Genomic DNA, 10,983 nt, shown 5'->3' with positions numbered 1-10,983 from the left:
TCCTAAATCCAAAGTGTTTATTTTTCTTCAGATGCATTAACAGGTTTTATAAACCACCGTGACCTCTGGCTAGTGTTTAATTACTCAAACTGAAGAATGACTGCAGGGAAAAACTTGATCTGCAGAAAATTTCCAAAGCCATCCATCTTTAAGGCCTCTTGAGAAAGCTATAAAGCTGAGGCACGAAGTAATCCTTGTAATGCCCATCGATGAAACCTTTTCCACTGTTGTGCACAAACCAACAGGAGACCTCCGTTCCAAACACTCTGTCTGTTCGGTAGTCTTTCTGCAGACCCCTGCAAGGGAAATGGTGGGTATAGTTAGGACACAGTCCAAGGCTTGGTCAGCCTGCATATTGGGAAAGAAGAAAGTTCCCTCCCTTGCTGTTCTTTGTAGCATCTTCCTTCTCATACTGGATCTCCTCACCCTTCCCCATCCCCCTCCCCAAGTCGTAAGGAACGTCATTATCTGGGGCTTGGTGTTGGAAGGACAGAGAATAAGCAGCGAATCTTTAGATAATTCAAATAACCCTTTGGAGACTGACCAAGATAGCCTTTTCCAGCAAGGTGAAGAGTGCAAATTAACTTTCCGTTGGAAAGAAGGTGGGAACCCCACTGAAGTGCTGTGGGCTAACCCCAGGTCACCTGCAGAGTGAATCTGAGATGCCTCCCACCTTCCCTAGGCAGGTGAGTATTTAAAGGTGATACCAGCTGTTTCTGAGACGTTCATGCCTTTCCCTTAAAGGACAAAGAAGCCAACGATTTAAAAAGTCATAGGGCATAATGTCACTAGCAAGCTTTAGAACGTATAGGATGATGCATGGTCCGAGGTCAACTCAGTTTGAGTTACGAGGCGAAGAGTGCTTGCAGTAGGTAAACTTGAGGCCCAACATTTACCTTTGTCATTAGAGGCTAGCAGATGTGCGTTCACCAACCTCAGATGACTTTTCTTACTATGATTAATGGTGCTCACCATTCCTTTGTCAAACACGCTCACTGATGCCCACTGGTAACTCACTGGTCCCCAGTGAGCCCGAACCAGCTGAGTTGTGTACTCATGAAGAGCTCATCATTTTGTTTCGTTTTAAGATTTTATTTATTTACTTAACAGAAAGAGGGAGAGGGAGAGAGCACAAGTAGGGGGAGTGTCAGACAGAGAGCTAGGGGGAAGCAGGCTCCTCGTTGAGCAGGGAGCCTGATGGGGGGTTGGATCCCAGGACCCTAGGATCATGACCTGAGCCGAAGGCAGACGCTTAACCCACTGAACCCCCCCAGGCGCCCCCAGAGTTCATCGTTTTACTTCCCAAAGCCATGTGTGGTGGTACGTATGGCTTAATTATGGCTGCAATTTTATCGCTTACTTATGTGGAAACCAATGCCATTGTGTGCAAAGAAAGTCATTCCTATAAAGCCAAGTTGATTGCTTTGTAAAAACTCTTAAAATGCAAACAAAACAAAACAAAACAAAACAAACTCCTGGCCCAAAAAACCCCACCTGCTTTAAAATGCTGTCAGATACCAAAGGGGAGACTATAATCCAGGACTGGGAGAAACTGAAAAGATTGGTAAGAATGTTACACTCAATGCTTGGCGATGCGGAATTCTCACTTCACAACGAGCATATGGATACGGTTGGCGTGAGGAAGGCTACACAAAAATGCATTTGGTAGATTCATGCTCAAGAAGAAGACCCCAGTCTCACGTAGACACATCCATTCATTCTCTAGTACTATGGTTCACAGGTATTTTTTTTAAAAAGATGTATTTATTTTGTTTTGTTTTACTCTTTAGGGAGTGGGGAGGGAGGGGCAGAGGGAGAGGAAGAGAGAGAATCTCAAGAAGACTCCATGCTGAGCGCAGAGCCCCATGTGGGTCTCGATCCCATGACTCTGAGTTCATGACCTGAGCTGAAACAAGAGTCAGGCGCTCAACGGACGGAGCCCCCAGGTGTCCTGGTTCACAGGAATTCTTACGATTTCCTCCTTTATCAGCTTTTTCAGTAACCGAGCTACCATGAAAGGCCAAGGCTGTTACACCGTCAGTCCCTCCATCATGCATTACAGCCTTGGCCTTTCATGGTAGCTGTTGTCTAGCTGGTCTTTACTCGCGCGGAGGCCGGCCGGCCTGCAGTGTCCTGATGCAAACCTGGTGTGTGTGTCTGTTCCTCAGGAGGTGTTGAGTCTGACATCGGGAACACTTGCAAGAGCTTTTCTTGCTTGGATGTGACTGTGTGAGTGTAACCCCGAGACACGCTGTCTGTTACTGTCGTACGCCCCCAAGGCCTACCTGGTGACAGTCAACGTGTGTCCCTTCACTTCCATGCTTGCCTCTGGCTTCTCGGGGACCTTTCCCGGTCGTTCATCGAAGATACGGACTTTTGGCTCGTGCATGAACTGACCTAGTGAGGCAAAGTCCGGACGCTGATTTACATGGAACCCAAGGGCCAATTAAAAAAAGCAGGCTTGTGGTCATTTGACCCAAGCTGCATTTCAGTACGCACCTACCCACCCCCCCGAATTTCTAAGGTAGAAAGACATACTGAGAGGAGAAAGGCAGAGCGATGGGAGGGATGGGTCCTTCCCAGGAGCAAAGCTGGCTGGCTCATGCCGCGGTCATCTCACATACGAGGCCAACCTGCCGGACAAGAAGTGGACCGGAACGCCCTCCCTGATGACGGGCTGAGCACCTGACACATGGCTCAAATATCAGGGACAAGGTTTCTTTTTTTTTTTTTAATTTCAAATTTATTTATTTGTTATTATTATTTTTTAATTTTATTTTTTATAAACATATAATATATTTTTGTCCCCAGGGGTACAGGTCTGTGAATCGCCAGGTTTACACACTTCACAGCACTCACCATAGCACTTACCCTCCCCAATGAGGGACAAGGTTTCTGATGCCACATGCTTCAACTGGAACCACTCCTTAAAAAGTTGTGGGGAAAGTGGACCTAGATGCCTGACTTCCCAAACCAGTTCACCTCCCTCCAGTTAGAAAAGAAAAAAAAAAAAACCTCTGATGTAAAATTGAAAGTCTGTGTCGCTCCTCTAACTGTTTGCCCAGTTTGTGAGGATGAAATCCTGGTTCAGGGAGAACCTCACCTGCGGTAGCAAAGGTCTTGGCTAGAGCCTCACCGAGACCCCTGCGCTGCTCTGTGGGGCTGCATGAATCACGTTTGCTATCTCTGTGCATTAAGATCGGACATCAAAACCCCTGACGGCTGGGGAGAGACTGCCCCTCCCAGGGCCAGCAATTCTGAAAGACAGTGGAAGACTCAGGAGCGTGCCTGTGATCTGCACTTGAACCATCCCAGGGACAAACTGCCTCTCACTGACCCGTGTGACCCAGAAGCTATCCCAGGGCCAGGGACCAGGTAAGTGGACTGCCCTAGAGCCCAAAGCCTGCCAAAATGCTTCAAGACAGCCAACCCAGAACTATGCTGCTCTGCCTCATCTTCCCACAGAAACCCAGGAGAGGCTCTGGCCTAAACCTGTTGCTTTCAGGTCCCTGACTAAAACCTAGCCTTCCTCTGTGGCCCTGCAGGGTGGGACATGCCTCTTTGTTTCAGGGCGGAACTGAGTGACAGGAAACGTTTCTGTCAATGGCACTGACCCTTGTGTGTCCTCAGTCCCCTGTATAAATCAAGACCCGGGCACAGAGTGTGGCCCCAACCTGACCTTTGAGTCCAGACCCGTCACTGTGTAAGTTCTAACCTCCCAATTTGCTCGAGACCCAGACCCACTTGCCAGATGGTCGATAGACACCGTACCTATTAGTCCATGCACTTTAGGTGAAAACTTGTTTGTGGGGGGAATGTAGATCCCCAAAAAGTCTACATTCACCGGATGCTTCTTCCAAACGCGATGGAGTAAAACAGAGAAGGACATGTCTTTATCCACGGTGATGGTCACAGTTTGCTCTCTCTTCACAGAGACAAGCACCCTGCGGCAGAAAGCAAAATGGGGTCCACGTTTCTAGAACACACTGTTTAGGAAGCCATGCCTCCCACCCTGAGCCTGAGCCTGAGCTCGCCGTCCCGCCCTGGGCAATTCCACGAGTGTTCTAGGCCCTCCACAGCATTTTTTTGGGTCACAGAATATTGTTTTCACTCCTGGCTCTGGAACTCTGTCAGTTTCTGTGTTTGTATAAAAACAATAAACGGGTGATCAGGGGAAAATATGACACAGTCCAGTGTTTTCCAGGCACACTCTGACACGGAGCTGGCTGGGATGTTTGATGGATTCCTTCACTTATCCAGCACGTATCTACCGAGCCCTCATCCCATGCCAGGCTGCAGGCAGGTGCCGAGACACACAGTGGCCATAAGACGTGGACCCGGCTGCCAGGAACGGGGTGGGGTTAGGCACCAACAATCTTTCTGAACCTCTACTTCTTCACATTTAAAATGATAGCTAAGTTCTACGTTTCGGTCACGGGTTTCCAGATTGATCTGTGTAGTCAGGCGTGGAGGACAGGCCCGCGACCAGACACGGTAATACTCACCTCTGGTTAATGACACGAGCGGTGTCAGACCAGGAAAGGACAGACACCCGAGAGCGCCGGCTCAGGGTGATGGTCTTGGTGCTGATTTCTATTTTCATGTCTTCGCTTTGGAAATAAAATCCCAGTGTTCCAAAATAGGTGCTGAGTTTTTCGTTCTTTGGTTTCTTGGCACCAATGAGCTGTCCATTGACCAAAATCCCTGGAGAAGAAAACATGCTTTTTTCTCTCTGTGCACCATCAAATTTATAAAACTTGACAATATGGGAAAAGTGTTATTTTTTTGGCTTGATTTCTTACATAACATATTTTTTCCTGAACAACTTTCAATTTGTTACTATGTCTTTTATACTTTAAATGACTTACATCACAGTAAGATCTGCTAGTTCGTGCTCCGTTTCTTAGCTACTCTAATTCCCATGGGAATAAATTTATGATTCTTTGCTCACCAATTATCAGAGTTGGAAAAGTACAGGGCTTCTATTAAGGTGGGAGAGAAAGAAATCCCAGGTGGTGACAGTGAAACATGGCAATGATCTAATTGCCTAGTTCAAATACAGCATCTTTTTATTTTACCTGATTGTGGATCGGAAACAAGGTTGAGAATCTTTCCAGGTTCTGAGTCAATATTGAAACAAATATTCTTTTCATTTTTTGGCAGGTAAATGATGAAGTGTGGGTCATTTTCAACTGGAAAATAGAGAAAATGAAATCAAACAAAACCATAGAAAGGAGGGCGACACTGAACAGTACTTTATTCCTGAAACCTTTCACTTAATAAGAACAAAGAGTTCCAGTGCTTCTGTCTAGGTGTTGGCGTCCAGTGGTATAGGCAGACCCATTGTCCCTTCCCCATGGGACAATTCAGAGTTTTAAGTTATTTTACACCTATAACATACTTTTTCTGTAGCTATCATGTATGCTCTAGGCTAGAGATAAAAAATGAATAAGACACAAATAATAAGAAAAGCACACAATACATCGTGTCTACATGTATACTACATATGCACACCTCCATCAGTGAGTGTTGTATAAATAGATAAAATGATGTGTGTGTTTTTAAGCAGCTATACACGATGCATAAAAATAAAGGAGATGTAATGTTATTTGTTGTCATACCGATGGATATTAATCAATTCCGAGAACAACGAAGCATCGAGCGACTCTCAAGAAAGAAGTCCTTTGCTGCTGGACAACCTTATTCTGATTGATCTTTCTTATTTGTTTGTCTAATCATTCAACAAATAGTTGGTGAGAAAAAAAAAAAAAACAGGTCTATCCAAAGCACTGAATTAGGCAACGTTTGGTGTAGCTATAAATAAGTCATGGTCTTATTTATAAGACCTTCAAGAAAGTCAGAATTTAATGGAGTGACCAAGATTCTCTCCTTGACCAAACTCCACTTAGCCTCCTCCAACCTTTTCAATGAGGCCTCAACTTTTGGACTCACATGTTAGCCTCTGCGCTGTCCAATTTTAGCAAGAATCCTAGTAGGTTGGGTTAGGTAGAATCCCCACCCTCCCCATTGAGCACCCTCGGTATCTAACTGGGTTCCTCATTCCCCACCGCCCTCCAGGTGACGTCGGATCTCCTGGCTGCCTTCAGCAGGAAAACTGTTCCGTTGATTTGACCAGAACCCCCCTCACTCCTGACGTTTCCTGCGCGTGATTTCGCACCCACTTCCCCATGCTGTGTTTGGAGCTGAGTCCAACCTTCTCCACCCAACTGCAAGATCCCATTGCGGGGGTCCCCATACCCACCGCAACGGCCCCCCCTTGAGTCAAGGTCTTCCAGACCATGTGTGCTCTAATGAATATCGTGAATGATTTTTTTCTTCACAGTGTTTCTTTCATAGAGACAGACACAACCACTGAGGGAAGAGAGAGTAAAATAAATGACACAAAAATGGCACAAGCCAGTCGCTCTGAGGGTAAAGACGAAGGGTGACCAGCCCCGCCCGGCCAGTTGAGAAAGGCCTAGTGAAGGAGTTTGCACAAAGCCTTGAAGTTAGGAGATGCAAAAGACACAGGAGAAACGGAGATTTTATTCTGAGCGCCCAGTGCGGAGGTATGAAAGTTGGCGATTTGTTTGCAAAGTACCTCGATGTAACTAGGGGATGGGTTCTTGAAGAACGTAGAAAAAGACCGAAAATGGGGGTCATGGAGAAGGGCGGAGCACCACACCAAAGACTGGAGCTTTAAGTTGGGGAGCTCTTTGAAGTTTCTGAGAAAAAATGCGACATGATTTGATTTGGGGGAAATTACTTGTCACAGTATAAACTAAGTATTGGGACATGGACGTGGGAAGATCAGTTAGCAGCTAACGCAGCAATAACGCAGGCAAGAGACGTCACACTGAACGGGAAACGGGACGGACGAGGGAGGGAAGATTCCAGAGACCTGTGGTAGAATCCACAGTGTCAGGTAACTGAGCGCCCAGGAACAATTCAGACCAGCCAGGCTTCCAGCCCGAGTCACTGAAGGGCCCGGGGAGGAGACGGTCAGAGCCGTAAGAACCGCAGTGGTTGTCTTTCCCAGATTAAAACCGAAAGAGCAAGCTTCCATTCACCGAGAGGCTGTTGTTTTCTAGATGTTACCACAAAGTCCCATGCAAACATTAACTCAACTAATTCTCTTCGCGTCTTCGCACAGGATGGGTCACCTGCCTGAGGTCCCATTATGGGGTTGGACTGTGGCAGAGTCAGGACCACAGCCAAGCTGCCCCACGACAAGCCCATTCTCCCACCCACTCTGACACGCTCCCTCATGTTCAAGTGTGTGTTTCAGAACATGAAATGGAAGATAGAGGAATCCACAACAGAAGTACAATCTGGTACTTCTCTGCACCCCTCACACTACAAAACTCTCGCCACCAGGTCAATAAATACTTGGTGAATCGATTTTGTGTTGAGCTGAGCACTAGAGGGCATCCTTAAAAATGCAGAACAAAGGTTCTCACATCTCTTTTTCAATTAAAAAAAATCATTTTGGTATGAGAGCCTCTTCCTTTACACAAATATGGTGTTTTGAAATATCTTTGGAAGGACTTGGCTTTTATTAGAGATCGTGATTTGATTCTGCCATTTTAATTAACCCAAATCCCATTACTCACACCTGCTGGTGGGTAACCACGGACCGGTACTGCCTTACCAACTGACACCATTCCAGACAGCAGAAGTGAAACATTATACTTAGATTAGTGTCCGCAGCCTTACATTTGGATCAGGTTGAAGGCGGATGGAGGGCCCCCAGGACTAACTTCACAGATTCCTGAGGTCCTGGGCTTTATGAGCTCCCACAGGGACCCAGGAACTGATGTTATAGCCACCCCGCAACTTAACACCACCCCCGTTTTACAGGTGGACTCACTGAGACCTAGAGAGGTTCCACGGTCTGGCCCACTGCCACGGGGGCAGAGTCTGACCCTGGAACTGTCCAGCTCTCCAGACCTTGTCCCCTTAACTGCATTGCACAGCAGACTATGTAAACTCAGAGGGAACACCGCCTTCTTACTGGAAAGAACTCGAAAACAGAGTTAGCTTTCTCGCTACGTATTTCTACAGAAGCTTCCTTCTGGAAAGTCACAGAGAAAGGGGCGCCTGCCCCGTGCTTGCCCTTGTCTCTTGCTCTGAGAGCCGCTCGGTGCAGTGAGGATGGCAATTTCGTCAGCACTGTAACCCGACACAGGGATGCCCTCCCCTCACGTGCTGTGTCGTGCAGCCGTAATCTCGGTGGGGGAAAGGTGGCAAATACCGGATTAGGAAGGGGAGAGAGACAACACATTAAAGTGATTAAGTGATTAAACCACATTATAGTGATTTTGATAGTACAATGAATCGTGTCTAATCTTCAATAATGACTTTTATCTATTGGCTATCCTGTGCTCGCCCCTGAGAAGGTTTCACGAGGTCAACAACCTCGCTGCCTGAGTGTAATTATGCCTGTTTTCAACATGCAGGAACATGAAATGACTCACTTAAGTTCACATACAATCAGTTCACATACAATCAGTTCACATACAGTCAGTTCACATACAATCTCTGAAGAGAATGTTCCTTGCATCGATACCCTGTGGGGCCCCCTGGCCTGAGAAGAGCGTCTCGTCCACTCCCGAGCGTTCAGCTCACCCAGCTGGAGATGGAGTGTTCTGGACTGGTCTGGACCCCCGAGCCTCATAGGTTGGAACCCTAACCACCAGCTCACGATGTCTGGTGGAGGGGCCCCCATCAAGGGATTGGCGCCCTGCTGAGAAGGGACTTGGGGGAGCTTAGCCTTCCTCTCTGCAGGGCACACACAGAGAGGTCATGTGAACACACAAGAAGATGCCAGCTGTGTACAAGCTGTCCCCAGCTGGCACCTTGATCTTGGACTTCCCCGCCTCTAGACCTGTCATTTAGACCAGTTAGGCTGGGGTATCTGGTTATGGCAGCCCAAGCTGATTAATACACAGAGTCATCTGCTGTTAAGGGAGGTCACTGGTACCTACAGCAGTCAACTTGTTTACCAGGACTTTTTTTTAAACATCTATCAACGCTGCACACGATTGTGACCCGATTGGGGGCCGGGACGTGAGAGCTGTGGTGAAGGCCTCTTACCTCTCATCACATGTGGGGGAGGAGTTGCCTCGAGCACCTGAGCTCCCAGCACAGGCATCGGGATCATTGGTGTCGGGGAAGGGTTGACCCAAGATGGGACTGAACTCGGACCAAGCTTGCTGCCATAGTACAGGGCACCTGTGTAGAAAAACCCGTGGCCATTAGTGTCCCAGCTTACTTTTCCATGGAGATTTCTTACAAGGTCAAGAATCTATGTTATGCGGACCCTGGAGGTTCTCAGCTAAGGTTTTCTCCCAGTAATTTTATTCCAGAATTTTCTCTTTCCCAGCTCCTCCTGTCTTTACACTGTGTGGGCCTGCTGGAGGGATCCCTGCAGAGTCTGGGACCTGGGCTGTGGGATCTGCCCCCACGGAGGTGGGAGAAGGGCCCCACGTCTTTATCCTAGGCCGGGGAGATGATGTCTAGGCCGGCCCCTGGAGAAGTCCCGGATTACGGTCAGCCCCTGCCTGGATCCGTTCCTATTTCCTAACCAAACAACAATCTAAACAATTCAGTTCCTCGACCAACTAGTTTCCCCTATTGGTTACAACAAGCTCATTTTGCTTTCTGACACACAGGCAGTCTTCCTGTCTTAGAGAAAACAAGCGACAGTTCACCTAGGCATCTTATCTAGCTGATAACAACCACTTACCTACGCCAGTTTATCTAGGAGAGGTTTCTCCCCAGATAAATTGGCTGTGGGGCCCCAGGCTCTTGTAACTGGGATGCCAGAAGTAAGAGCTCCTTGACCCCTGGACCACTGTGGTAAATATGGCGTCTCACTCAGACAAAATTAAAAATGTGGAAAGTGGTCCTTCAGGTACGCAGGCAACTCTTCGGACTGTGTTTCAACAGGACTAGGTCCTGAGAAACGGAGAGCAGGGAGAAGGGGATAAGCCAGCGTCTTCTATACTTGGCTCATGCGTCCCTGAGCACATCCTAGGACCTTCCACAGGACTCAGGAATCAAGGGTGGCTTTTGTAGCAATTTCAAGTTCTCAGCTTCCACATATACCTCTCCTTAGAAAACCTCTTTCTCTTGGTTGAGAAGCAGAAGGCATGCTCTCTCACCAAAAACCTTCCAGGAAAATTGGTGTAGCACTGGAAATTGGAAAGACTCCAGTCCATTGCAAGGGACACAAATCCTTTTGCAAGTCAGATGGTTTCCAATTCTTTGCTTTAAAGCAAGTTGAGGGGTACCTGGGTGGCTCAGTGGGTTAACACCTCTGCTTTCGGCTCAGGTCATGATCCCAGGGTCCTGGGATCGAGCCCCACATCAGGTCTCTGCTCAGCGGGGAGCCTGCTTCCTCCTCTCTTTCCCTGCCTCTCTGCCTACTTGTGATCTGTGTGTGTCAAATAAATAAATAAAATCTCTAAAAAAATAAATAAACCAAGTTGAAGTAGGGCCCAAGGTATCACGTATTAAATCATTTAAAAATAATTTTTGCATACTAGCTCCTATGTGAGTTTGGCAGGTAAGTCTGAAGAAGTTGTAAATGAGTGACAGTTGCCGTGACCAAACTCATTCCATTCCTATCTACTTACCTATGTCAACAAGATTTATCAGGACCTAGCCTATAAAAAAATTTTTTTAAAGATTTATTTTTAACTAATCTCTACACCCAACTTGGGACTCAAACTCACAACCCCAAGATCAAGAGTCACACACTCCATCGACTGAGGCAGCCAGGCACGCCTACAATTTTTTTTTAAGTAGAAATGACACTGAATCCATTGATAAATAACATTTACACATACAGTCACATTTTTTTCATTTTTAAGACAGGATTTTCAATCAAATTTTACTTAGGGATATCATATTTATAATCCATGTATATTATTTTGATCAATTATCTACTTGTCGTAGGTCTTAATAAAACTCCATCTA

General features: G+C 46.8%; 1 protein-coding gene across 1 annotated transcript in view; it reads right to left on the bottom strand.

Moving 5' to 3' along the window:
- The window catches only part of LOC111158627 (inter-alpha-trypsin inhibitor heavy chain 2), a 37,086-nt gene continuing 26,103 nt past the window's right edge, over nucleotides 1-10,983 (bottom strand). The window contains exons 16-21 of the mRNA XM_022520776.1: nucleotides 9,097-9,234; nucleotides 5,079-5,192; nucleotides 4,506-4,704; nucleotides 3,772-3,944; nucleotides 2,286-2,397; nucleotides 1-296 (exon numbers count right to left, since the gene is read on the bottom strand). Of these exons, the coding sequence (XP_022376484.1) occupies nucleotides 149-296; nucleotides 2,286-2,397; nucleotides 3,772-3,944; nucleotides 4,506-4,704; nucleotides 5,079-5,192; nucleotides 9,097-9,234 (884 nt within the window). The 3' untranslated portion in view covers nucleotides 1-148. The remainder of the gene's footprint in view (nucleotides 297-2,285; nucleotides 2,398-3,771; nucleotides 3,945-4,505; nucleotides 4,705-5,078; nucleotides 5,193-9,096; nucleotides 9,235-10,983) is intronic.

Source organism: Enhydra lutris, unplaced genomic scaffold (genome assembly GCF_002288905.1).
Source record: "Enhydra lutris kenyoni isolate GAN:26980312 unplaced genomic scaffold, ASM228890v2 scaffoldscaffold61, whole genome shotgun sequence".
NCBI lineage: Eukaryota > Metazoa > Chordata > Mammalia > Carnivora > Mustelidae > Enhydra > Enhydra lutris.
Note: the sequence above shows the minus strand (reverse complement) of the source record. Positions and strands in the feature narration are given on the sequence as shown.